This window comes from Anas acuta, chromosome 26 (assembly GCF_963932015.1).
Source record: "Anas acuta chromosome 26, bAnaAcu1.1, whole genome shotgun sequence".
NCBI lineage: Eukaryota > Metazoa > Chordata > Aves > Anseriformes > Anatidae > Anas > Anas acuta.
Genome location: NC_089004.1, coordinates 5,728,598 through 5,753,470, shown reverse-complemented (window position 1 = coordinate 5,753,470; position 24,873 = coordinate 5,728,598). Strand labels below are relative to the sequence as shown.

Sequence of the window (24,873 nt, the reverse complement as noted above, 5' to 3'; positions counted from 1 at the left end):
TGGCAGCAGATGCTGCTCCGCGCCGTGGCCGGGGTCGTGCCGGGTTTCGCTGCCACCATACGGAGATGGGCTGGGGGGGGGCAGCCTGCGGGGCTGCCTTCACTGCGGGTGCCTTGAGCCCCCTGACACCCCCAGCAGACCCCGTGCAGCCGGGGCTCTGTGGTGCCCTGGTGGGAGGCCGGGGATGACACGGGGACAACGTAGGGACAACGCGGGGACAAGGCGGGGACGCCGTCTTCGTGGAGGCCAGCGCGGCGAGGAGGGGGCCACGCGGGAGCCGAGCTGGGTGCCCGCATCCCCGGCGTTGCCACAGCAACACAGCCAGAATCTGCAGCGCCCGCACGTCCCTCCCGGAGCGGCTCCGGAGCCGAGCTCGATGCGAGCGGGGTCCCCGCGTCCTGCGTGTGGCGGCGATGCCGGGGTCACGAAGCCCCTCGCACCGGCTGGGGGTCGGGCGGGGTGGTGGCGTGTCGAGCTGTATTAACGTCATTGCTCGTCATCGCCTGGTTTTCATGGGCCGCAGCCTGGAGCTGGTTGCTCCTGGTCTGTGGGGGGGTGGAGAGGAGCCCGAGCCCCCCTGGAGGCGTGGGGGTGCGGTGGGGGCTGCCTCTTGCAGGGGACAAAGGACGGGGCAGGGGCTTTTTGCTTTTTGCACGGCTCAGCCGGGGCCCCCCCACTCCACCCAGAGCCCAAATCCTCCACACCCCACCCTGGCAGCACCGCTGAGCCCTGGCCGTGCCCCGCAGACACCCCCTCCCCAGCCCTTCTGGAGCTGTGCCCCCCAAGGACGCGGCCCAGCCGGGGCACATTCACATTTTTATTCCTTTTCAGACCACAGCAGGTTCAGCCATTGCCTGGCAGATGCATTCACAGCTTGGAGACCCCCCCCAAGGGCTGCCTCCCCAGCAGCTCCCGGCCCCCCCAGGACCCCATGCACAGGGAATTGCCCCGGGGGGCTCCTGCCAGCCCAGGTGGGTGCCCTGATGCTGGCAGGACCAGGGCTGGCTGGGCAGGCTGCGCCCCGTGCCCCCCCCCCGGTTGTTGTCCCCCCACCCCCAGCACTTCCCTACCCAATGTACACACTCTACTTTAGCCAGCACAGTATTTACACGCTCCTAACGCCCAGAGCTCGGGCCCTGGACAAACACCCCCCTCCCGGCACCGTCCCCCATCTCCCTGCCCCCAGAACGATCCAGCCAACGCGCGGCCCCCGCATGAGCCAGGAGTCCCATGGCACCCCCCCCCCCAAAGCCCTTTAATGCTGTTTGCTCCCCTCCCACCCCACAGACTTACAATGCCAGAGTCAGAATAAATTACCCCCCCACCCCAAAATGTCAGCACCTGTGTTAGAGAGAGAAGTAAAGTCCAAAGTGCTTGGAGACGCCCAGCCCCTGCGGGCGGGCGGGGGCGCGGAGCCCCCTCTGCGCTCCCCGGGGTCCCGCGCACCCCTCAGCTGCCCCGGGGGGGTGAAGGTGTCTGGCCCCAGCTTTTTGTCACCCCGATGCTAACGACAGCCCCGTCCTGCCACCTCCCCAATGGGAAGGGGCCCAGCAATTACGGACCCCCCCCACTATCCCCCAGGCAGGGCAGAGGGCAGGTGGCGGGGGCTCAGTCCTTAAACCTCCGGCTGGCCTGCATTTTCCTGTAGTAGTTGTCGGCCTCGCTGTCCGTGTGCCCGTCCTTCTCGGCCGGCTTCCTCCGCAGCGTGGACTCGCGGCTGGCCGTGCCCAGCAGCCCCTCGGGGGGGCCGTCCCCCCGCTCCCCGCCGCCCCCCGCCGCCACGTTGATGGTGGCCAGGCTGCCGTAGCGTGGCTCATCCTGCTCGATGTCGCTGACGGAGGAGCCGGGGGACACCCCGGCGCTCTTGGCCGGGCGGAAGCCCCGGAAATCCTTGCCCATCTCGCCCAGCTCATAGGCGTCCGGCCCCTCGGGCCCCTTCTGGGCCGACTTCCACTCCCAGGGCCCGTTGCCGGCGGAGAGGTGCACGACGGGGTGGTGGGGCGCGTGGGCGTCGATGGTGATGATGCTGGAGCTGTCGCGCTCCGAGGGCGAGCGGTACTGCGAGGAGTCGGAGCTGGTGGAGGACGAGGACGTCTCCGAGTGCTTGGGGGTGACGGACACCATGCTCTGCTGCTTGGACATGGCGATGACCTGCATGAGGCGCGGGGGGTTGGCCACCCGCTGCGCCCCCCCCTTCTCCGCCACCATCACCCACTTGGCCCGCACGGCCGCCCCGCCGCCGGCCGCCCCGCCGGCACCCGCCTGGCTCTCCTCGGGGATGTGCACCAGCTGCGAGGCGCCCGGCCGGGGCTGGATGAGCACACGGGGCCCCATGGCCGCCCGCTCGGCCGGGCGCGCCTGCACCGTGGGGTAGAGGGACGGGGGCACGTCCTCATCGGCGTCCCCGGCGCCCCGGCCCAGCGCGCCCGCCTCCTCCGCCAGCGTCATGCTGCGGCCCTCCAGAGACTTCTGCTTCCACTCGGTGATGAGCTGCTTGGAGCGGGAGGCGTCCACGGGGACGTGGATGGTCATGTGGCGCCGCGCGGGGTCGTCCATGGAGGGGGTGTTGACGCGGGGCAGGGTGTTGCTGAAGGTCACCATGTTCTCCTTGCCCATGGGGCTGCGGGGGGCCAGCAGGTCCACGTCCACGCTGGCGCGCTTCAGGCTGCCCAGGGAGTTCTTCTCCCGCGGCACCGGCCGCGCCGCCTCCTCCAGCCGCGTCTGCGGGTTCAGCTCGTCGGTGCTCACCGACTTGTTCTGGTGGTACACGGAGTCGTGGCCCCGCTGCGTCAGCGCCCGCAGCGCGTCCTTGGCCGGCGCCGGGGCTGGGGCCCTCTCCGTGGGGGCGCGGAAGTTGCCCACGGCGTGGTACGCCTGCGGCGGGGAGAGCGCGGGGTCAGCGGGGCCGGGGCGCGCGGCACGCAGCCCCCGCGCCCGGCAGCACCCACCAGGTAGGCGGCGATGCCCGAGCCGATCAGGAAGCCCACGTAGACGTCGGCGGGGTGGCTGCGGTACTGCGTGATCTGCGTCAGGCCGCAGATGCCGGCGGCGATGGCAAAGGCGAAGACCAGGATGGGCTTGAGGAGCTTGGTGCTGTCCGAGATGATGGAGTTGAAATACATCTGGGGGGGGGAGAGGACATCAGGACACCGGCACCCGCTGCCTTTCCCCCCGGCCACGCAGGGCTCTGCAGGGCTCAAGCAGCCTTGAAGCGCGTGGCGCGACGCGGTCCCCGGACTCACCGAGACGTAGACGGCCGCAAACGCCGACAGCGTCGCGTGCTGGGACGGGAACGTCTTCCTGCAGCGGGGACAAAGCGGAGCTGCTGGGTGCGGGGGGGGATACGGGGGGGCTGTCCCCTCCCCGGCACGTACCTGGCGGACAGGATGGCGTGCTTGTCCGTGCCCGAGCAGATGTCCTGGGTGATGTAGGGGTTGGCGTCGCAGGGGGTGCCCAGCAGCGTGTAGTTGGGCTTGCAGACGGTCAGGAAGAAGGGCGCGTGGTAGCCGGTGGCCAGCTGGATCACGTCTGTCACCAGGGCGGTGGCACAGAGCCCGAACACGTGGACACCTGTGGGAGGCAGAGTGGGGGGGGATTGGTGGTGTCACCCCCACCCTGCACAGGATGGGGCCCCATGCGCCCCTTCCCAGCCCACATGGTGCATCCAGGGACCCCCTACCAGCCTGGGGGCACCCCAAAACGACCAGGAAGGGTCCGGTGAGGGGTCTGGGCAGTGGGTAGAGCTGTGCATTGCTGGGCCTGGCTGCCCCCACGTCCCCCCCAGCCCCAGGACACCCCCGAGGAGGGCACGGCTGCCCGGGCTGCGGCACAACGTACCCACAAACCTTACGGTCCTGCGCAGGAAGGAGTTGAAGTTGCAGCCGCCGGCGTTGATGCTGCCCTCGGCCCCGGCGCGTCCCTTCAGCCTGGACTGCAGGCAGTACACGATGCCCTCCCCGACCATGATCTGGGGGGGAACCGGCAGCTCAGCGGGGCCCCAAAACCCGGCCCAGGCAGGATCCAGCCCCCCCCTGACCCCCCTCCCAGCAGCGGGACGGGCCCGGGACGCACCGAGGCGGCGGGGGCGGCGAAGGCCAGGCTGAGCAGCATGAGCAGCGGGATGAGCTCCTCGTTGGTCTCCACGTAGGGCATGGAGAGCGCGCGGTCGTAGCACTGGAAGCCCACCTTGGCCGGCTTGAAGAGGTCGGTCAGCTCCAGGAAGTACAGCGTCACGATGGAGGAGGCCACGATGGGCAGCTGGGGGGGCCGGGGGGGGTCGGTGGGGGCTCCTCGCCCACCCCAGCCTCCAGAGCCCCCCGCTGGGTGCCCGGGGTCCCCAGGGGGCACCAGCCGGGCGCGGGGCCATGCACCGAGCAGCCCCGAGGATGCGCGGCCCCAGCCTGGGTGGGACGGGGGTGGCGAGGCCGTAGCCCCCCCGCAGCAGCCCCCCGCCCACCCCACACCTACCTCCACGAAGTAGAAGCAGGGCAGGAGCGTCATGCTGTCCTTGGGCACCTTGGCCTTGTCCTTCGGGGAGATCATGGTGCTGGGGCGGGCGGGGGTCCCTGCCGGGGGGCAGCCGGTGTCACCCCGGCGCTCGGCCCCACGGGGGGCCCCCCACTGCACGAGGGTCGCGCTGCCCCCCCCCCCACCTCCTCCCAGCCTCCGGGGGGGCTGTGACAACAGGTGGGGCGGAGGCTCGGCTGTCGCGACAGACCCCTCTGCCGCGACATGCGCCGCTGCGCTGGGCGTGGGGAGGGGGCGTGCCGCCCGCAGAGCCCGGCCGGGGAGGGGGGGGGACGGGGGCGGCCCCCCCGGCCCCCCGAAACTTCTGACAAGTCCTGGGTGCAAAAAGGGGGGGGGGCACGAGGGGGGTGGAGCAATGGGGGGCTGTAAGGGAGGGGGCAATAATGGGGGGGGGGAGAACGAGGAGGGGGATAACGGGGGGGTGATAACGGGGGGCAGTACCGGGGGGGGCAGTACCGGGGCCGAGCGCGCCGCAGCAGCGGGCGGGGGCTCGGGGGGGGCCGTGTCGGGGCGGGGGCCCGTCCCTTTGTGCCTCCGCCGCCGCCCGCGCCCCCCACTCACCTCCGCTGCAGCCGCCCCTGGGGGGGCGAATCCGGGCCGGGGGGGGCCGGGGGGGGCCGGGCGGGGCGGGGGCGTCCGCGGGGCTCCCGCTGCAGCGGGGATGCTCTGCCTCGGCCGAGCGCGGCGAGCGGCTGCTTCCTCCCCTCCTCCTCCTCCTCCTCCTCCTCCTCCTCCGCCGCCGCCTCCTCCCCGCCGCCCCCCGCCGCCCCCCGCCCCGCCCCGCCGCTCCCGGCCCCTCTCGGGGCTTTGGGCGGCCGCGGGAGCCCGGGGGGGGCCGGGGAAGGGGAGCGGGGGGGGGTCGGGTGCGAGACAAAGGAACCGGAGGGGGGGGGGCGCGGCACCGAGCGGGGGCGGCTCCCCCGTGCTGCTGTGTGCCCCCCCCGCTGCTGTGTGCCCCCCCCAGTTGCTTTGTGCCCCCCCCAGTGCTGCTCTGACCCCCCCAGGGCTTTGCTCCTGGCACTGGGGGGCCAGGGCCATGCCAAGCCCCCATCTCCAGCCCCTCACCCCCCCCCCCCTCAGCCCCTTGCCCCCTGGTGCAGCCCCCAGCTGCTGGGCCTCGTGTGGCCGCGCCGCCCCCCCCTCACCCCTGAGCTCGGCTCAGCCGCTGGTCGAAGCCTCAAATCCCCCCAAATTCAGGGCTGGGGAACCGGGGCGCAGCTCCCCTTGCCCCCCCGTGGGCTTCCCAGCCCCTCTGGAGGAGGAACGAGCCCCCCCGTGCCCCCCACCCGCAGTGGATCCCGCCCCCGTGCCCCTCTCACACCCCTGGAGCCTGCTCAGGCCCCGGGGGTCACCGCAGCGCTGCCCCCGTCCCATTTTCGGCCCTAAGTGGGCAGAAATCTCCCAGCGCATTTAACGTTTAAATCCCGAGCGGCTGAAAGCTGCGGCTAAGCCGCTCTCCCTGCGGCTCCACGGGCCCAAAGTGCAGAAATCCCCCCCCCCAGCAAACCCGGAGCCCCCCCACCTCACCAGGCCCCCCGGCACCCTCCTCCTGCGGGGGTCCGAGCCCCGTGGCCACGAGCTCCCCAAAACCCGGGGGCTGAAGGCGAGGCCGCAGGGACCCGCTCACCCCGCGTGCCCCCGTCCCGCACCCCCTCTGTAGGGCCGGGGGGGTGCCAGCAGCTGTCCCCCCCCCCCCATGCCAGTGCCAGTCCTGCTGAGCCCCGCGTGGCCGCGGTGACCCCGGGAGCGTTTGGGTGGCTTTGGTGCAGCCGCAGCCCGGGACGTTGGCACGGCAGCCCGAAATCAAACCCAGCGATTTTTGAGCTGTAAAAACAGCAGGCACATAAAAAAAAAATAAATAAAAATAAAACTTGTGTGTGAGAAGCAGCTCCGTGGGCTGCAGCCGAGGCTTCCTTCCTCGCCGCTGATGGAAATCCCAGATCCCGGCCCCGCGGGGGGCGCGCAGCCAGCCCGGGGCAGCCCGCGGGCAGCGCGTTGGGCACGGCCGGACCAGGCGGCGGCTGGGCCGGGAACGAGCCCCCTGCGATGCCAGCGCCTCGCCCCCCCTGCACCTCGTCCCCCCCCAGCCCCTCTGTGCAGCCGGCCCCGAGCCCCCTGTCCTGCCCCCGTCCCCATCCTGCACCCCAGGGGCTGAGGTTTTGCCGAGGTCCTGGTGTTGCCTGGGCAGGAGCTGGGGGGCTGCAGGTGGGGGGGGGCTCGGGGGATGAAAAACAGCCCTGGGTGTGGGGTCGGGTCTTGCCTCTTGCCTGGGGACCCCAAGCCAGCTGCTGGTGACCCCAATCCCACTGTCCTGGGGGTATTTGGGGCCATGGAGCAGGACGGCTCCGCTTGGCTGCGTGGCCCCCGAGCACCCCCCGGGACAGCAACCAGTGACCCCCGTGCTGGGGGCCAACGATGCAAAAATCCCCTCCCGCCCGTGCCAGATCCAACAGCTGGGGAAGGCTGCTTCCTCCCAGCGTTGTTTGTGCTGAGAACTCTTGACCTGTTTTATAACCTGAATGTTTAGACACTCTCGATATTTTCCTCACGCTGCGGAAACCCCCTCCTTTTCCCCTTCCTTCCCCCCCCTCTCCGCGGCCCCAAACTGGACATAAAAGCGAGTCCCAGCCCTGCCGAGCCCCACGGCCGGGTCGGAGGCTCCCCACTGCAGCCATGGGGCCGTGTCCTGCTCCCGTCCTCGTCCTCGCTCTGCTCCTGCAGCTGGGGGCCGTGGTGAATGGTGAGTGCCCCCCCCCTGCACCCCAGTACTGGGATGGGGATGGACTGGGGCAGCCCCGGGAGGGGGCCAGGGACAAACTGGGGCATCCCCGGGGCCGTTCTGGGCTCTGCTGATGGTTTTGTGTCAGCAGCCCCGGGTGGGGGGACACGGCTGGGGGCCCTGCAGTGCTGTGCCCCCCAACTCATTCTGCTTCTCTCTCGCCCGCCGCAGCGCAGCCCCGGGGACGGATCCTGGGGGGCTACGAGGCCAGGCCCCACCTGCGGCCGTACATGGCCTCGCTGCAGCTGGACGGGCAGCACGTCTGCGGGGGCTTCCTCATCGCCGAGCAGTGGGTGCTGAGCGCCGCGCACTGCACCGAGGGGACGTGAGTGCCGGGGGGGCAGTGCCAGGGTGCCCACGGTGGCGGCCGGGCAGGGGCTGCGGGACCCCGGGGGGGCTGCCAGTTCCCTGGGGGGGGGGTCTCTCTGTGAGCCCGCGGCCCCCCCGTGCCGTGCCCCACTGCAGTGGTGCTGAGCCCCCCACCCTGCCCCCCCTGCAGGAACGGGAAGCTCTTCCAGGTCCTGCTGGGAGCCCACTCGCTGACCGAGCCGGAGCCCCACAAGCGCCTGTACCGGGTGCGCGCGCAGATCGCCCACCCCGGCAGCAACATCCACAACAACAGGGACGACCTCCTGCTGCTCCAGGTGCGTGGGGTGCCCCCTCCCCACCGCCCTCAGCACCCCAACCGCGCTCACCCCGCGGGGTCACTGCTGGTGCCGGGAGGAATCCCTCGAGGCCAGGCTGGCCGCAGCGCTCGGTCCCCTCTGTCCCCCTCCCGGCCCGTGGGACCATCCCCGCTCCCTCTGCCATGGATTTTTGGGCCGTTTCCCAGTGATTCTGGGACGACGTGGCTCCGACCTCCGGCCGCGTGCTGGGGGCTGCGGGTGGGGAGGCAGCGCCGGGAGCTCGGGGAGGCCGGCACGGTGCCGGGGCCGTGTCCCGCTGAGCCCGGTCCCTTCCTTTGCTTGGTGGCAGCTGGAGGAGAAAGCGGAGCTGAACGCGCACGTGAAGGTGCTGCCGTTCCAGCGGGAGGACAGGGACGTGGAGGCCGACACGCTGTGCGAGGCCGCGGGCTGGGGCACCATCACCCACAGCGGGCGGCGGCCGGACAAGCTGCAGCAGGTGGAGCGGCCGGTGATCAGCCGCGAGCTCTGCAACCACCGCACCCGCCACGACCAAACCATCACCGAGAAGATGATGTGCACCGACTCCCGCAAGAAGGACACCTGCAAGGTACCGGCCTGCTCAGCCTCCTGTCCCCGACCCAGGGCTGTGGGCTGGGGCTGACGACCCCCGTGGGGGCCTGGGTGGGAACAGCTCCGGCTGGGGGGGAGGATGTGGGGCAGGACGGGGCCATGGGGCAGGACGGGGCTGCGGCCCCAGGGAGGGAGCGAGGTGGGGAGCGGGGGGAGCAGCAGCAGTGCCCCCCCCCCGGCACTGAGCCCCTGTCCTGCAGGGAGACTCCGGGGGCCCCCTGGTCTGCAACGGCGTGGCCGAAGGGGTGGTGACGGCCGGCTCCCGGGTCTGCGGCAACTACAAGAAGCCCGCCATCTACACCCGCATCGCCCCGTACGCCGCCTGGATCGACGGCGTCATGGCCTCGGCGGCTGGGGATGAGGCCGGGGACAAGGCCGGGGACGAGGCCAGGAACGAGGCCAGGGACGAGGCCAGGGACGAGGCCGGGGACAAGGCCGGGGACGAGGCCGGGGACGAGGCCGCTCGCTGAGCCGGGCTCACGGAGGGACCCGGCTCCACGCCACGGCTTGCTGCTGCCGGCCCGGCCCCCGCTGCTGCGCCGCTGGGCGCTGGGCTCCCCGAGCACCCCCGCACCGCCGGGCCGGGAGGGGGCACAAAATGGGGCAGGGGGTCCCCAGCCTCCTGCTCGTGCGGCTCAGGGGCTGGCCGGGGGCTGAGCGATGCCTGGGGAGGGGGGGGGTGCCCAGGCCGCAGGCTTTGCTGAACGCGCCCGTACCGCCCACCGCGACCCTCTGCAATAAAGCAATCACTGCTCCTGCCGCAGAGCTGCTGGGGCCGAGCGGGGCTGGGGGGGAACAGTGTGAGAGCACCGTGGGGGGGGTGCACACACAGCTGGGGGGTGGGTGCTGAGCCCCCGGGGCACCCCCACCCTCCCCATCGCTGCTCCGTGCCATCTTCATCCTCGCCTCCCCGGTCACACGTGGGTGAATCCCGTCCCCCCCCCTGCAGTGTGCTGAGCCCCCCCGTGCCCTCCTGCCACTGCTCACCCCCGTTGGGCTCTCCCGGAGGGGCACACGGACCCCCGAGCCCCAGCACCTCTCCCAGCCCCACACCCATCACTGCACTCCTTGGTCGAGTGCCCTGGGTGGGAGCGCGGGGGCTGCATCCTGCGGCACGGCGAGGTCCAGAGCTGGGACCAGCCCCGGGTTCCTTGTGTGAGCATCCAGTAAGGCCCAGGAGCTGCGTGCGGTGCTGCTGGCACGCTCAGGACCCCGGTCCTTGGCCCCAGACACAGCCATGGGGCTGCAGGGCTGGCACAGAGCCCCGACATACAGTGCTGGGACCAGCAGAGCCCAGCTGGGACCAGCAGCGTCCCGCTGGCAGCGGGATCACGGTGGGGCTGGGAGCAGAGCAGAGCTGCTCGCCCTGCCCTAACGCAGCCGTCGGGGGAAGGAGAGCATCCTGCCCCACCAGCGCAGGGCCCGAGGCAGAGGAGCCCACCCATCGCTCCCTCCGCGTGCCACTGCACGTTAAATAACCCCAAACCTGCTCTGAGAAACAGGAAACGAGCGAGGGCCCAGGCTGATTAGTTTTACTTACAGGGGAAAGGAGCCTTAACAAGGAGTTGGAGCTTCCTAATTAGCCTTTTGATTTTCCTTAATTACCAGAAGAATAGCAAGGCAGAGCATCTCCACACAGCAACGCATTAAATGGAGCTGAGAGCCAAGCTCTTTGCCATCAGCTCGATTTTTCACTAATAAATGAAAACCCATTCCCAGAGGGATATAAATATATTAAAAAAATGGCTCATTCTTTCCCTCAAGTGGTCTCCGAGGACAGCCTGAAGTTTTCTGGCTGGGTGGGAATTCGGCCAAGCCACAGATCAGCTCCAAGCCTCCTCGCTGTGCTTTGTCCAAGCACTCAGATTTTTGCCCGGTTCAGTGAAGTTGCTGAGCACCCCCAGCGTGGTTTGATGTCAGCAGGACAGGGCAGGTCCCCTCAGCTGTAACATCAGCTCTGTGAGTTTGGCATTTCTACCAACTGGCAGCACCCAACAAAAGGGTGGTCGAGCACAATCCACCGAGGCAGAAGTGTGATATGAGTCACATCTGACCTTGAGCGCAGGACGGAGCTGTTCTAGGAAAGCTCTTCCTCAAACATGCTGGAAGCGTCCGGCTTTGCCCAAAGCTGCAGACTTACAACAATCTTAATTGCCTAATGTTTTCTCCCCTTGTGTCCATAATAACCTCACAGAAGGCCGAAAACATTCATTTCCCATCCAATTCTGCAAGTGGTTGCAGCTCCTTGCCTAATAGGGATGCAATGAACAGCTCTCCTGCTTCTCCTCTGTTCATACATAAACAGCCCTGGACACAGGCCGCACGAAAAGTCACATGAAAGTGCTGAAGTTTTGAAAACAAACCAAACAGCCCGTACAAAATTTGGGGAACCTTTATTTACAAAAGAGCTGCTGGCTCTCAGTGAGAGCCAAGGGGACGGGTGTGCTCCAGGCAGCGATGCTCACGTCCCTTCCTCCAGAGGGGGAAGAAATGGCTCCATCAATTACAACAGGACGCACAGTGAAGCTTCCCCTCAACGAGCAAGTTCACTCAAAGGATGGAGAAGTGCAAGGAAACAGGAATGGAGGAGCCCGTGCCCCATTCCCCAAGGTGCCAGGTGTTTGTTTCCCTTTCACTGGGGCTTGTTTACCCCCAGCTACCACCCACCACCGTGCGAGGGCTGAACCCAGAGCTCGGACGTTCCTTGTGCTAGCACAGAGTCCCAGGAAGGCAGCAGGTTTCTCTCCTCCAGCTGATGCTGCCTTTGGGATTCCCTTCTAGCCAGTCTCTGTAAAAAAACTCCTTTTCTTCCTCCCCTCTATTTTTTAAGGACAAAAAGGGGTGAAGCACAAAAATCAATGCAAGAAGAACCTAGCAGCACTGCTGGACAGCCCCTTGGCACTGCCTGGCGGGCAGCACCAGGACGGTGCTTTCTGAGAGCTCAGAAGAGCTGCTGCTCCTTGGTCCAAAACACCGTCAGGGGAGGAAGCTCTGCGCTCATCCACACGGCACCCCTTGTTCTCTGTGCCCCCCAGAACGCGCTCTCAGGAATAGCTGAGAGGCATCCTCCTCCACAGCCCCCCACACAAGCAGTTCTTGATCCAGCGCTGCTCCCACTGCTTCACCGCCGTGACTTTGTTGGGCGATTTCAGCATGGTAACACAGCCACACCTGGAAGGAAGCAGAGAGGGGCAACTCAGCACAGCAGCCACAGGGGCCCAGGAAACAAGCCAGCAGTGCTGGAGCTTCTGTGCAGATCACAGGGGGATCAAGGAATCTGAGGAGGAAACGAGCTTTTGTCATTTGCAGGTGATGTTTGTGAGCACTGAAAGCCAGCTGAAACCATGTGAGCAATTATCTTAAATGAAGAGAGGTTATCTGGGAACAGAAGGCTGTCTTCAAGACAACAGCCCCCAGCTGCTATTTATACATGAAACAGCAGACATTCATCTTATAAAAATGATCTGCTACAGAGACTTTCTATTAAAACCAATAATTAGAGCTAATTCAATCACATGATCAGATGGATGTTTGCTCCCTGCACCATTATTTCAAAATGTAGGCTCTTTTGTGAGAGTGGATGAAGGGGACAGCACAAAAGGACTTTAAATACAAACCTAGCTTGAAAAACTTTCCCCCAAATGGTACCATGGATACTGTTAGTATTCCCTCTCACCACCTCCTCTCCAAGAACAGAGGTAGTATCAGACCTGCAGGCTGAGCTTGGGATCTCTCATTACTAATACAGATTCAGATCTCTGTTTACTCACGTAATCTGACTGCTCTCCTATTTTTCTTCCTGTTAAAGCAGTATTGTATTTATTCCATGCTGCCATATCCAGCCCTCAGATGAAAAGCAGTTCAATCATGGGCAGTGAAGAATGTAGTTAGTTCTCAAAGAGCTGGGGTTACTTTGCAGGGCAAAGCAATAAGATTTTTAATTTAACAGCCACGCTGTAATGATAGCAGCAGCTATCTTGAGCCAGTCACGCTGCTCTTCAATAAGCATTTTAAGGATCTTGGTCTTCCAGATTAGGGATATCTTAAACATAACCACAAGTGCTTTCTTTCAATGCAAGCTGTAGTGCCGTAAATGAAAAGCCTTATTTTAGATGAAGCATTTCCTCCTGCAGGCGTAATTCACATGAAATGTTACTGGGATACCAGTTGGGATGGTAAACAGAGACTACAGGAGCTTTTGAATGACAAAAAGAACAGCTTGAGTTTCTGCCAAGACCTCCTCTGCATCTAAGGGATTATGTTTGCATCGCTTACCTGGTACATGACTTGCATTCTTCTGTGGGGTACGCTCCTAAATGGAGCCTTCTCAGATGATCAATTTTGGGCTGTCCAGGTGCCCTGGATAGGAAAAAGAATGGCAACTTTTCTAGAATATTGTCTCAAAAAGCTGTTTCCAGGACAGCAAGCTGCATTTCAATGGCCGGTGGGGCCCAGGCTTTGACTACCTAGTCCATAAAGTGCCACTGGATGCAAGGGCATGCTTGCACAGATCTAATCGTGAACTAGCATTTCACCCCCTCCTTTTGCCACCTCTTTTCATACTTTAAATTACTAATCAGCTGCAAGTTGAGAAAGGAATTCAGGCACAGAGGACGTACTCTCTTGGCTCACGTCATAACAGATGCCCCAGATCCACTGACCTCTCAGAGATGGAAAGAGAGAGATTTGTTTCAGATCTCTGTACCTTACAAAGGCATCAAACTGGGAAGAGACAGTGTGACCAACGAGCCCAGGAGCTTTTCCAAACTGCAGCCGGACAAGCTGTTTGTTCTGCAGCTTGCTGATAATGCCATCGTTGATAGGCAACCAGTCAATATTGGGAATGAGCAACTGGCTGGGCAGGAGGCAGCATTCATCTATCAGGGTATCGTCTGGCTCTGTTATGTGATTTTCCTCACGACCTGCATGGAAAATAAGGCAGAGAGTGAAAGAGAACCAGCGTGATCTTTAAATTTCTCATTTACAGATCGAGAGAACTCCGTGCAGCTTCCTCCACCATCCGCCAACACAGTGCAGAAAACAATAAACTTGGCAGCTGTGCTCGCCCTTTCTAAACACTACAGGCCCACTCAGAAGTCACTCCCCACAATTAATTCTATCACGCACAATCCACATTAAGGAAGAGTCTTTTGTTCGGGGAAACCGGCAAACACTTACAGCACAGCCAGAGTTTTGTTAGAAGCCTGAAGAGGAGGGACATGCTGTCCTGGGTGTCGGAGGTTGCTGTGTAGACAGGGAGGCAGCTTGGCTTTAACAGCCCCCAGATCCGGATCACCACCATCAGCTCCCTGAACATGCCCAAGGACGCTCCATCACGCAGAAAGCTGTGGCCCGGCCGCACGGGAGAGCCCTGCAGAGGGGAAAAACAGCTGAGACTGGGACTTGGGCACAGACTGACAGAAACACTGTTCCCTTCCCAGACAACCCCCTTTTTTCAACAGCAGACACCCGCAGAACTCGTGGCCAGAGGATGCTGCGGAGGTTCCTAAGACTGCCTGTCCTCAGGCCCGCAGGCTCTCACCTGGTTAGGCAGGCTGGCCAACAGGTAGAGCACAAAGTCTCCCACCCACTGAATGAGCTGCTGCAGGGACTGCAACGTGGTCATCTCCAGGACAAACTCCTCTGTCTTCAGGTTGATCATCACCTTGTCAATGTCTGAAACAGAAGCAGGACATCTGGCTCAGGAAGAAGATGGATCCAAGCTTCACCTCCTGTCCATGTGGTGTGGGAAGAGGTCACACCCTCCCCTTCCTCAGACACGGGAAGCCACTGTGAGCCTGTGACACTTTACATCGAATCTGAAAGGGGAACGATCCCAAGCAGAACACTCAAAAGGCAACGCCTGATGTTATGAGCATCACCACCTACCTATATCTGTGATCTTGGAGCAGATCTCTGTGAGTCGGTCCCCGGGACTCTTGTCCGGGGTGTTGAGGAAGTGCGGGCGCAGCAGCGACTTCAGGGTGCAGCTGATGGCAATCAGGAACAGCTTGGCATGGTAGTCACACACACGGGCTATCGTGCTGGAGGAGAGCTTGCAAAGAGACGCCTTCATGGCAACAATGCGCGTGGAGAGGACCTGAGTGACAGGGAGACACCAGGAAAAAGTCAAAGTGAAGGTAGAATTAGGATAAGCTCATTATTCTCTTCTCTCTTTCTGCTACATGAATGACAGGAGTAGTGAACATTGTTCTGTGCACGTACAAACAGTGCCACTGTTCCAGACCCGCTGTCAGAAGCTGTCAAAAAGTGGCTCCACCAGCTCACCAGAGCTTTCCAACAGGTCGAGACCCATTCATGGCAGTGACAACGAACACTGCACAAACAGGTCCTTCACAACCCAACTGCTGCTCAGGCAGAACATCCAAAGACAGCACGGCCAGGCTGTTACAGCCCCCTGAGCTCCAGCAGTTACTGCTCCTGCCTCCCAGGCACCCAGACCCCTCCCTGTGCCCACCCTCTGTGCGACAGGGAGCTCCCAGCCCCGCTGACCTGCTGCAGGGCCGCGCTCTGCCGCATGTACTCTTCGTGCAGCTTCTCCACCAGGTTCTGGACCATATTGGGCTGGACGTGGAGCAGGATGTCCCACCAGTCGTAGCCAGTCACCATGCAGTACTCCAACAGGAACAGCAAGTGACGCAGGGACGTGTTCATGTCCAGCACGTGGCCCATGGAAGGGGAGATACGAAGCATGCTCAGCTGAATGGAGGAGGCAAAGGAAAGCCTGCGTCAGGAACTGGGTGGAAAACATTCCACAAAACCCACCGGGTGACACTGGGTGACCTGCAGCTCACTCCTGACCCAAAGACACCGCAATGGGATTCACCCCGCCCTGTTTAACATGGCTCACACAGCTGGAGGTAACATTCCCAGAGTCTTTCTCAATGATCCATCACCAATCAGAGAGATAAAGAACAAAAGCGCACACCCCCCAGCTAAAAAATCCAGTACCTTCCCGTGGCTATCAATGCCAGCCAAGGCCAGAGATGTCCAGGAGAGCTGCATGGCTTTGAAGTGCACTAAGGGACCAGCAGTTCGCTGCCTTTTGATAGTCTGCTCGTCCACGGGGCGCTGGGAGGAAGAGCCATAGAAGACAGCCATCATCTGCAGGGACAGGCGATGAACGATGTGGACGCTGCCGTCGTGGAAAGCCAAAGCCAGACCTGCGGAGAGAAGACGGCCACAGGTGAGGAAGAAACTTCCCCCTGGATAACCTCGCCCACAGAAGGAGCCACCGAAAGCTCCTGTGGCAACAGCACAGCACCCAAAGAGCAAAACAGACTCCTTACCCAGTCCAGGGAAGAATTTGGTGTCATTCGCTACCTTCAGGTCCGTGTTGGTTAGGGAGATGGGCAACTTCGGCAGCGCCACAGCCGAAACCCGATCCAAGTCGTTGGTGGCGGACAGAATTCGCCACTTCAGTATCATGGGCTGCTTGTCTCCCACTGTGGGAAACAAAGGAGACATCTCTCACTACCACCTCTGGCTTCGGGGGCAGAAAAAGCCCCCAGTCCCAGCTCTCTGCCCCCACCGGGCTGTCCAGCCGTTCTGCCACACTAGCGTATTCCCCATTTTTGGGCTGAGCTCAGTAACTGTACAAGTTACGACTTGTTTTGCTCCACCTGTTCTGGTGGAAGGCTCTGCTGGCAGCAAGCAATAAATCGGTATGTACAACGATCCTTTGCATTGCACTGGAGCAAAATGTGTATGTTTGATTTTGTTATACTTGAAATCAGGTGGAAGGGAGATGCAGACCGGGCAGCTCGACTGAGCCACTTGCTTGCTGCACGTTTTTTTCCTTGAGAAGACTCAGCTTGCTCTGTTCTCAGCAGGAAGAGCGGTTGCGCAGCAAAACAGATAATGTTTTACTGAGTGAAAGTAGCAATTGAACCACTTCCTGGAAACCAGCAATTTGTTGCCTAAGATGCAAACGGATGGAACAGAACATGACCAAGAATACCTGAAAAATAAATACGGGACTCCGGATGATCCCATCCACGTGGTAATGGGTCTGGGAACCCGCACTGCTCTTTCTCTCACACCAGGCTCCTACTTTTAAGAGTACCAGGTGCTGAAACTCACCCACAGGAGAGATTTGCTGGAAGATGTTATTGACAGGCAAGCCCTCTTTCCGGAGAGACCAGCACTCCACGATGCTGCTGTTCTGGTTGGAGGCACAAAGCAACACCTGCGGAACAGAAACCCGTGCTTCTGTACCTGCCGACGCCGTCCATGTGCATCGGACTAAAGGGAAAGGGCAGGAGCTGAACCAATTTTGAAGCCGGAGCAGACACAACGTTCTCCAGCACGGCACTCGATCCTCTCCACGGGGAAGAGGAGAGGAGCTCAGGCTCCCCGGGTCACTTAACTTTCACAATCTCATTATCGATACCCTGGCAAATAGAGTTAAGCTACTAAATTAAGTCATGCGGATCCAGAGCTCCGAGTTCTGGAGGGGGACTGCTTTGAAGCCGAGACCTGAAGATGAAAGACTTCGTGCCCCAGAACCTCCCGAACAGCTCAGAACTCCCGCACCAAGCAGCAGTGGGGGCATAAAGCAAACAAAGCAGCAAATAATCAGGCTAATGAAGGACGGGGCTTTGCAGAGAGCTTTTCCAGGAACTGGAGGGCTCAGCCATTACACCCCGCACCTTTTAAGTGCAGGCTGCTCAGCTGAGGCTCCAGAAACAGCAACGAGAAACACAAAGGGCATGGCAGGACACGACCGCTGCTCTAGAGCCACGTGGGGAAGGCCGGGCTGGGACAAGCAGCTCTCTCCTTTGTTATCCGAGGAGCTCCCGCTTGTTTCAACACCAACGGCTCACCTGCTCCGACATGTCCCGAGCCAGGAATTTCAGGTGGGTGATCGCTGGGTACTTGTCCTTGCGGGCAGGGTCCGTGGTGCAGCGCATGAAGAGGGACGGCAGGATCTCGGTGTCTATCTTGCACTTCTCGTTCACCACGCTGACGCAGACTTTGTAGAACTGCACGGGGGAGGTGCTGCTGCCGTCCGACGTGGCCACCACGATGTTCCCCCCGCCGGTGAAGGCGACGTCCGCCAGGGCGACGCGGCAGCGCAGCCGGCACAGGCTCTCCGTGGACGTCAGCACCTGCCCGTTGGGCTTGAGCAGGGAGACGGTGACCAGCCCGCTGATGGTGACGGCGATCCAGCCCTCCATCGGCTTCCCTCCGAACAGCGTCAGCGACGGCGAGAACTTCACCCGGGAAAACTTTTCGCCGAAGTTGGATGCCCCGGACTGCGAACAGAGAGCAGGGACATGGGGACGTTTGTGTCTGCAGAGAGCTTCCAGCTCCCCGAGCCCCTGACCAGAGGCAGATTGCTGAGCTCACGCACCCGATGCTGCTGCGAGACCCCAGGGAAGGGCCTTGCCCTGGCCCTGAGCGGGTTCAGCTTTACAGGCAGCAGCAGGAAGACACCGAGCCCTCAGCAGAGCTGAGGATCAAACCCCCGGATCAAACCCCACGACCTCGAACACGCCTGTTCTGAAGCACTGCTGGTAGGCAAAGAAATGCTTTTGTCTCCATTTCACAGCCTGAGAAATTGGGGCAGACAGTGAGAAAGGCAGGCTGACAGCACCAAGAGCACCGAGGCATCCCATGCTGCAACTCAGCAGGACCTGGGACACCGATCTTTGCTTCTGCCTCGACAAACTCCCCAACCTGACCCGCCCAAGGCCACGGAAGAAGCCCACGGCAGCGCAGAAACACGCAGAGCAACACCCTGCCACAGCCATGACTCTGCTAATGACTGCTAATTACACCAGTCCTAATGACCGCAGCCAGCCCTGCTGCGTGGCGCGGGGCCGGGACGCACCTTTTCCACGTGCAGAGCCAGCTTCACGCCGTTGTGCAGCCAGGACAGGGCCACCACGGGGTCTCCCTCCACCATGCTGCCCACGGTGTTCTCCCAGCTGTTGGCCAGGTGGTCGGTCATGCTCCAGCACTTGATGTGGCCGTCGGCGTCTGCAGAGAGCAGCCTGGAGCCTGCAGACAAGAAACAAATCAGGAAACGAAGCCGTGGTGCGGGCAGGCACAGCCCCTCAGCACGTGGCTGCGAGGTGACGACGGGCTCCCCGCAGCGAGGGACGGGGACGGGGCCCGGGCTCACCCGACTGGTCCCACTCCAGGCAGGTGATGACTTCGGTGTGCCCCGAGTTGACGGAGTAAACGTCCCAGGGGTGCTCGGTGTCGATGATGTGCACCATGTGGGTGAGGTCTGCGCGGGGGGAGCAATGGGACGGCAGCCCCCGTCACCAGCCGCCCCGCGGGCACCCCGACCCCACGCAGCCTCCGTGGAGGCGGGAACCGCGACAGGGGCTAAGCACGACATGGGCTAACCGCGACATGGGTTAACCACGACAAGGGCTAATCACAACATGAGTTAATCACGACATATCGTGTTGCCCACGACATACTTTAACTCTGCTGTGCTTATTTTACCCACGATATGTTGCGTTGCCCTCGACATATCGCATCAGCCGTGACATATCGCTTTGCCCTCGACATATCGCGTTGCCCACGACATGTTTTAACTCCGATGTGTTTATTTTACCCACGACATGTCGCGTTACCCACGCCATATCGCGATGCCCACACGCTTTAACTATGCCGTGTTTATTTTACCCACATATCGCGATACCCTGGCCACGCAGCTTTACCCGTGAGGTGTTTTCCCCGCGCGCTGTTCCCCCCCCCCCCCCGCACCCTTCTCCTCCTCGTTGCGGAGGTCGGTGGTGAAGGCGATGAGGTTGCGGCAGGACCAGGCGCACACCAGCGGGATGGACGGGCAGTGGTTGCTCTTCGGCCGCCGCTCCCACTCGCACACGTAGGCCAGGTCCATGGCGGGGCCTGACGGGGGGTCCGGGGCCTACCGGGGGGTCCGGGGCCTGTTACCGGGCCCCGCGCCGCCGCCGCCCCGAAGCCCCCGCCTGCCCGTCGCGCGCCTGACGCCGCCGCTCAGGCAGCGCCGCGGACAGCCCGGGCCGGAGGTCCTCGCTGGGAGGGTGGCAGCGGGGTCATTTGCATAAAGATTTACCCAGAAGGCATAGGGGGCGGCAGGAGGGGAGCAGACGGTGGAATTTGGGGAGATTGGGATGAAAACAGAGGAAATCGGGGCGTGCTGTCGGGGAAGGAAGCTGCGGAGCAGGAATGGGACTAGTAACGAATAAAAAATTCCGCCACCCTATCCTTAACATTTTCCTGTGATGACACTTTAAATACCGCCGCGGGGGCAGGGAGCTCCGTGCTCGCTTCGGCAGCACATATACTAAAATTGGAACGATACAGAGAAGATTAGCATGGCCCCTGCGCAAGGATGACACGCAAATTCGTGAAGCGTTCCATATTTTGCGGCCGCGGGGGGCTCCGGCCTGGCTGCTGCCACTGCTTTTGTTAGTCCCCAGCACTCATTGTCCCCTATTGTCCCCTGGACCCATTGTTTGCACAGCTCATTGTCCCCTGGGCTCGCTGCTGCCATGGAGTTCAGTGTCCTTTGAGCTTCTTCTTGCCCTGGTCTCGTTATTGCCGTGGGCTCCTCGTCCCCTGGGCTCGTTGTGCCCCTGGCCCATTGTCCCCTGGGCTCACTGTCCCTGGGTTCATTATTGCCACAGGCTCCTTGTCCCCAGCTCATTATTGCCATGGGCTCCTTGTCCCCTGGGCTTCTTCTTGTTGCCCTGGTCTCATTATTGCCACAGGCTCATTGTCCCCCTGGCCCATTGTCCCCTGGGCCCATTGTTGCCATGGGTTCCTTGTCCCCTGGGCTCCTTGTCCCCTGGGCCCACCATTCCCATTGTGCCCCCCCCTCAGACCAACCCGCACCCAAGGCCCGGTGACGCCTCGGTTGCCCCACGCAGCCCCTCCGGGGGTCCCGTCCCCTACCCAAACCCCGGAGACAGCTGTACAGACATAAAACCAGGCTGTATTACGATTAAAAACAGCCCCGCTGCCCCACGCAGGCCGTGGTGCCAGCCCCGCGTGCAGGCCGGGCTCCACACGGGGCGGCCGGGCCCCAACGGCACCACCAGCACCGGCGGCATCAGCGGGGCCGGCCCGGCCACCCCGGTGAGAGCACCCGGTAATAAATACAGGCACGGACACGGCCCGGGAGCGAGGAGCGGGGCCGAGGGCAGGCGAGCGGAGGGTTCGGTGCCGGGCGGGGGGCGGGCCGGCCCCCACCATCAGCTCATCTGGCCCAGGTAGTCTGAGAGCAGGAGCTGTGGGGGCAGGAAGACGCGGTGCTTGTTGCTCACTTTCATCTGGCGCTTGCCTTCGATGTCCGAACCTGGGGGTGAGCAGAGCGCTCAGTGTCACCCCGTGTCCCCCAGCCCGGCCCCAGCCCCTCCTCGCCGCCCGCTGCATGCAGCCAATGTCACCCATGCAGCAGCCACCCATGGGCGGACACAGCCCGGCTCCCGCGGTTATCTGCGAGCTGCAGCGGGAGGTGGGACGGGGGAGGAAGGGAGGAAGAGGACGAGCTGGAGAGGGGAGATAGCGACGGAGGGGAAAAACAAAAACAAAAATAAAAACAAACGCGAGGCTCTTACTGGCAGACACGAGGTCCATGTACTGGCAGAGCGCGTGGAGCAGGAGTCGCTCGAAGCTGGGGGAGATGGGGACGGGGTTAGGGCTGACACCGGCACTGTCCTGCCCCAGGCTTGCCCAGGGAGCCCAGCAGGGGAAGGGGCACAAAGAGCCCCAGGTCTGGGCTCATCCCCCCGTCGGGTGCCCCCAGCCACATCCCGGGGGCAGCGTGTGATACCTGTTGTCCATCAGCGCTGTGTAGACGGAGTGCGGGGTGACCGAGAAGAAGGCCAGCAGCTCCTCCTCCAGGCCCTCCAGCGTCCCCTGGAAGGCAAAGGCACCGCTCAGAGGGCGAAGGCGAGGAGCCAGGCGAGGGGGCACGGCGTGGCACACCCCAGCCGCCCGTCCCCACACGGCTCTGTGCCCACCGGGGCTGTGATTTTGAGGAGCTGCAGCCCAGCCAGGGGCCCGGCAGAGCCACGAGCACTTTGAGATCCCAACCATCCCCTGCCACGTCCACGCAGCCGGAGGCACGAGGCAGCGAGCCACGAAGCAGGGAGAAACCCGGCCCTGCCAGCTCCACACTTCCCATGCCAAGTGCTGGCACCGTCCCTTGTGCGCGGAGCGGCGAGGGCCAGGACAGCCTCGTGCCTCGCATCTCCTTCCCTGCTGGCACTCAGGGATCAGCTCCACGCAGAGCACCGTGACCCCAGAGACAAGCAGCAGGAACGAGTCTCATTTGAGGGCAAGCTGAGCAGGAGCCAACAGGCAGGAGGAGCTGAGGCCGCTTTTAGAGACAGAGCTCTAATTAGAGCAAGAAAAACAAACAGAGCAGGGCAACAGCACCGCCGAGCAGGGAGCAGGGAGCCAGGCGCCCCAGGGCCCGGCTGTGCGTGGCAGCTCGCTCCCGAGCCAGCCGGCGCGAGGCCACGGGGCCGTGCTGCAGGTTCGCCTGCCCGGAGCACTCTGTGGTTTGACCCCTTTCAAAATGCATGGCAGTTTTTCCAAGCATCTTCACGTGGATGGGGCTGAAACCCCCCCCCAAGGCTCCTTTGCTGTCCTTGGGGACAAGCACACCTGGTTTCCTCTGGCCCTCACTGAACAGAGACCAAAAACCAGCAGGTAAAAATGCCCTGCAGCTCCCAGAAAACCTCAGCCGAGCCGGGGAAAGCCCCCTCCCCGCACAGGGAGCTGAACACGATGCCAGCTTCCAGCCAGCCCCTGCTGCAGGGGTCCCACGAGAGCAGGAGCTCAATGCCCGGACCTCATCTGGATTGCCGGGCTCAGCGCCGGTCTGTGGGCTCGGGGACAGCACCAGGACGCGTCCCCAGGCCCTGCCCCAGCCCCCAGCCCCCGACTCACCATGGGGATCCTGCCCCGCTTCAGGGTGGAGCGCAGGCGGCGGCTGATGCGCTGGAAGCACTCCTTGGGCGTGTAGGCAGGGTGCTCTGCGGCCGCGGAGGGAAGACAGAAGGGGCTCGGATGGGGTCCGCGGCCCCGCGGAGGTGCCCGACACCCCCCAGGACCCAGCCGGCCACCGCAGCCACCACCAGCCCCCCATGAGCTCCCCCCGGTCCACCACGGGGTCTGCGGGGCCGGACCCCTCCCTGCAGCCCTGTGAGCGCTGCAGGGAGCAGGATGTGGCCCTCGGGGAAGAGCTCCCTTCCCAAAGCGCATGCAAGGGAGGGAAGGGAGAGGCTCTCCCCCCCCCCAGCACCTTTCCACTTCTCTTTGTTCTTCACAGGCAGCTTCCTCTCCTGCTTCTGCCGGGCCTCCTCCTCCAGGTAGCGCAGGACTCGCTCTTGCTCCTCTCCCGAGCGGTTCATGAAGTCGTTCCAGATCTGGCAACACAAGGGCCCGGCCCCACCGCAGGCATCGCGGGGAGCACCGGCTGCCTCGGGCCCACCCGGCCCCCCCAGGAGCCAACCCCACTGCCCACCACGACCACTCGGGGAGGAGCTGCAGGGGCAGCGCCCAGAGCCAGCACCAAGCCGCGTTCCTACAGCGAGCCCAAGCGCTGCCACCACCATCCATCCGCGCAGCCCAGCCTCACACCCAGCTCTAGGTCACAGCAGCTCGGCCACGAGCAGCAGCGCACCCGGAGCACCCAGCGGGGACAGGAGCCAAGTTTCGGGGGCTCGGTCCGGCCGCCTCCTACCTCCACGTAGGTCTCGTTGTTGCAGGCCTCGGCGAAGATGCTGGGGGTGGCGGCGTGGGCGAGCTCTGCCTCCTCACTGCCGCACTCATCTCGCTCCAGCAGCGTCATCAGGTACCGGGCTGCAGGAAGGCAAAAGCGGCGTCCCCGCCGAGCCTGCGGCCCCCGGCCCCCCTCCCACCGCCCCCAGCCCCCCCCCCACCGCCCCCACCCCCCCCCCCCCACCGCCCCCAGCCCCCTCCCACCGCCCCCAGCCCCTTACTGTTCTCCAGCCGCTGCAGGCTCTTGCGGCCCTTGGCCTTGGGGGTGAGGTCGGAGTTGCGGACGGCCTTGTTGATGTAGTACTGCTTGCGCTTGGACGGGGAGAAGCGCTTGGAGGGGGAGCTCTCCAGCGGGGGCAGGCAGTCCTCGATCCTCCTGCGGGGGATGCGATGGAAGGGACTGAGCGCCCCGAGACCCCCGAGACCCCCGGGGCACGAGGGCAGGCGGGTGGCGGGGCCGGGCAGCGCCCCGCAGGGTTCCAGGGCCATGGGCACTGCCGGGCCCCGCGCCCTGCCCCAGGCACCGCGGCTCCGGCTCCGTCCTTGCCTCCCGGCAGCACAAACCGGGCCCCCCGCACCGGGAGCGTTCCTGCTCCGAACCAGCCCCCCCCTGAGGGGCTCCCCCCGGGCCGCAGGGGGGTGTCGGGGTTTCGGTGGCGGCGATCCCGGGCCGGGAGGTGCCTGAAGGTCACGGCCCGGCCGCTCTCGGGCCGAGGCTCACCGCGGGGCTCGGTGGGGGGCTCCCGCCGGGGCTCCCGGCCCAGCCGCCGGTGCCGTGGGGTTCAGGGCGCTCAGCCCGGTGCTGAAGCGTCGCCGCCCGGTGCCGTTCGCCGGGGTCCCCCCGGTCCCGGTGCGTTTGGCCAAAGGGAGAGGGGGGGGACCGGGAAGCGGGGGGCAGGCACCGGGTGCCCACCGACCCCCCCCCCCACGGCACGGGGAGGGCGGGCAGCGGGGAGCCAGGCAGCTGCCGGCACCGGGACCCCCCCCAGGACTGGCACCGGGACCCGGGCACCGGGACCCCGACACCGGTACGGGGACAGGCACCAGGACCCCCCCCCCCCCACCGGTACCGGGACCCACCGGGGGTGCTGGGACCGAGCCAGGGAGCGCGACCCCCCCGAGACCGGCACCAGGACCCCCCCCCCGGTACCGGTACCGGGACAGGGACCCCCAGGGACCCCCCCCACCGGTACCGGCACCGGGACCCCCCCCAGGGGCCGGGACCGAGCCAGGGAGCGCGACCCCCCCGAGACCGGCACCGGGACAGGGACCCCCCGGTACCGGGACCCCCGGCCCCCCCCGCCCCCTACTCACGGGAGGGGCCCCGCGGGGCCGCGCGGCAGCAGCACCATGGCGCGCCCGGCCTTAAAGGGGCCGCGGCACCGCCACCGGCACCCCGCGTCCCCGCAGGAAGTGGCGTCACGGGGGCGGGACCGCGCGACGGAGCCCCGGGGGGTGCTCGGCGGGGAGTGCGTGAGGGGGGGGGGCTTAAAAAAAAATAAATTAAAAAAAAATTAAAAATCGTTAAAAAAAAAACCGCGGGGAGGGGCCTCG

At 64.1% G+C, this 24,873-nt stretch overlaps 4 protein-coding genes and 1 non-coding gene across 10 annotated transcripts; 2 read left to right on the top strand and 3 right to left on the bottom strand.

The window, feature by feature from the left end:
* Positions 1-803: 803 nt before the first annotated feature.
* Positions 804-4,773, bottom strand: PLPPR3 (phospholipid phosphatase related 3). Of its 2 annotated transcripts, XM_068661690.1 has the most exons (7): positions 4,468-4,767; positions 4,072-4,257; positions 3,838-3,967; positions 3,375-3,570; positions 3,243-3,300; positions 2,949-3,122; positions 804-2,874 (listed from the first exon to the last, which is right to left on the bottom strand). In XM_068661690.1, the coding sequence occupies exons 1-7, from the start codon at positions 4,540-4,542 to the stop codon at positions 1,609-1,611; spliced, it is 2,085 nt and encodes a 694-aa protein (XP_068517791.1). In that variant the 5' UTR covers positions 4,543-4,767; the 3' UTR covers positions 804-1,608. The 2 variants fall into 2 exon arrangements, with proteins under 2 accessions (XP_068517791.1, XP_068517790.1); XM_068661689.1 differs by having other exon boundaries at positions 2,949-3,300; positions 4,468-4,773.
* Positions 4,774-7,107: 2,334 nt separating this feature from the next.
* Positions 7,108-9,322, top strand: LOC137844966 (complement factor D-like). Of its 4 annotated transcripts, none has more exons than XM_068661732.1 (6): positions 7,108-7,267; positions 7,478-7,631; positions 7,806-7,950; positions 8,282-8,539; positions 8,763-8,924; positions 8,997-9,322. In XM_068661732.1, the coding sequence occupies exons 1-6, from the start codon at positions 7,201-7,203 to the stop codon at positions 9,030-9,032; spliced, it is 822 nt and encodes a 273-aa protein (XP_068517833.1). In that variant the 5' UTR covers positions 7,108-7,200; the 3' UTR covers positions 9,033-9,322. The 4 variants fall into 4 exon arrangements, with proteins under 4 accessions (XP_068517833.1, XP_068517832.1, XP_068517830.1 ...); XM_068661731.1 differs by having other exon boundaries at positions 8,763-8,948; positions 9,021-9,322; XM_068661729.1 differs by having other exon boundaries at positions 8,763-8,948; positions 9,009-9,322.
* A 1,614-nt stretch (positions 9,323-10,936) lies between these two features.
* Positions 10,937-19,564, bottom strand: MED16 (mediator complex subunit 16). Its single transcript, XM_068661724.1, has 14 exons — positions 19,309-19,564; positions 18,713-18,820; positions 18,419-18,588; positions 17,409-17,840; positions 16,666-16,771; positions 15,873-16,028; positions 15,535-15,746; positions 15,076-15,282; positions 14,452-14,662; positions 14,105-14,238; positions 13,741-13,933; positions 13,268-13,484; positions 12,838-12,921; positions 10,937-11,733 (listed from the first exon to the last, which is right to left on the bottom strand). The coding sequence occupies exons 1-14, from the start codon at positions 19,442-19,444 to the stop codon at positions 11,607-11,609; spliced, it is 2,493 nt and encodes an 830-aa protein (XP_068517825.1). The 5' UTR covers positions 19,445-19,564; the 3' UTR covers positions 10,937-11,606.
* A 282-nt stretch (positions 19,565-19,846) lies between these two features.
* LOC137845124 (U6 spliceosomal RNA) lies at positions 19,847-19,953 on the top strand. The gene has a single exon (XR_011090105.1). It is a non-coding gene; the product is annotated as a U6 spliceosomal RNA (small nuclear RNA).
* A 548-nt stretch (positions 19,954-20,501) lies between these two features.
* On the bottom strand, positions 20,502-24,806 carry R3HDM4 (R3H domain containing 4). 2 transcript variants are annotated; one of them, XM_068661734.1, is made up of 8 exons: positions 24,658-24,806; positions 23,541-23,695; positions 23,282-23,400; positions 22,841-22,964; positions 22,486-22,571; positions 21,362-21,447; positions 21,147-21,202; positions 20,502-20,884 (listed from the first exon to the last, which is right to left on the bottom strand). In XM_068661734.1, the coding sequence occupies exons 1-8, from the start codon at positions 24,669-24,671 to the stop codon at positions 20,781-20,783; spliced, it is 744 nt and encodes a 247-aa protein (XP_068517835.1). In that variant the 5' UTR covers positions 24,672-24,806; the 3' UTR covers positions 20,502-20,780. The 2 variants fall into 2 exon arrangements, with proteins under 2 accessions (XP_068517835.1, XP_068517834.1); XM_068661733.1 differs by having other exon boundaries at positions 24,634-24,793.
* Positions 24,807-24,873: the final 67 nt, after the last annotated feature.

Coding starts and splice junctions, on each gene's coding strand:
- PLPPR3 (XM_068661689.1), bottom strand. CDS start 4,542: ATGATCTCCCCGAAGGACAAGGCCAAGGTGCCCAAGGACAGCATGACG. Junction 3,968..4,071: donor TCGCCGCCCCCGCCGCCTCG/GTGCGTCCCGGG, acceptor GTTCCCCCCCAG/ATCATGGTCGGGGAGGGCAT. Junction 3,571..3,837: donor CAGGACCGTAAGGTTTGTGG/GTACGTTGTGCC, acceptor TGCCTCCCACAG/GTGTCCACGTGTTCGGGCTC.
- LOC137844966 (XM_068661728.1), top strand. CDS start 7,201: ATGGGGCCGTGTCCTGCTCCCGTCCTCGTCCTCGCTCTGCTCCTGCAG. Junction 7,268..7,477: donor GCTGGGGGCCGTGGTGAATG/GTGAGTGCCCCC, acceptor CGCCCGCCGCAG/CGCAGCCCCGGGGACGGATC. Junction 7,632..7,805: donor GCGCACTGCACCGAGGGGAC/GTGAGTGCCGGG, acceptor CCCCCCCTGCAG/GAACGGGAAGCTCTTCCAGG.
- MED16 (XM_068661724.1), bottom strand. CDS start 19,444: ATGGACCTGGCCTACGTGTGCGAGTGGGAGCGGCGGCCGAAGAGCAAC. Junction 18,589..18,712: donor CCTGGAGTGGGACCAGTCGG/GTGAGCCCGGGC, acceptor TCTTGTCTGCAG/GCTCCAGGCTGCTCTCTGCA. Junction 12,922..13,267: donor CAGTTTGATGCCTTTGTAAG/GTACAGAGATCT, acceptor TTTCCTATCCAG/GGCACCTGGACAGCCCAAAA.
- R3HDM4 (XM_068661733.1), bottom strand. CDS start 24,671: ATGGTGCTGCTGCCGCGCGGCCCCGCGGGGCCCCTCCC. Junction 21,448..22,485: donor AGCGGGGCAGGATCCCCATG/GTGAGTCGGGGG, acceptor TTTGCCTTCCAG/GGGACGCTGGAGGGCCTGGA. Junction 21,203..21,361: donor ACAGCGCTGATGGACAACAG/GTATCACACGCT, acceptor CATCTCCCCCAG/CTTCGAGCGACTCCTGCTCC.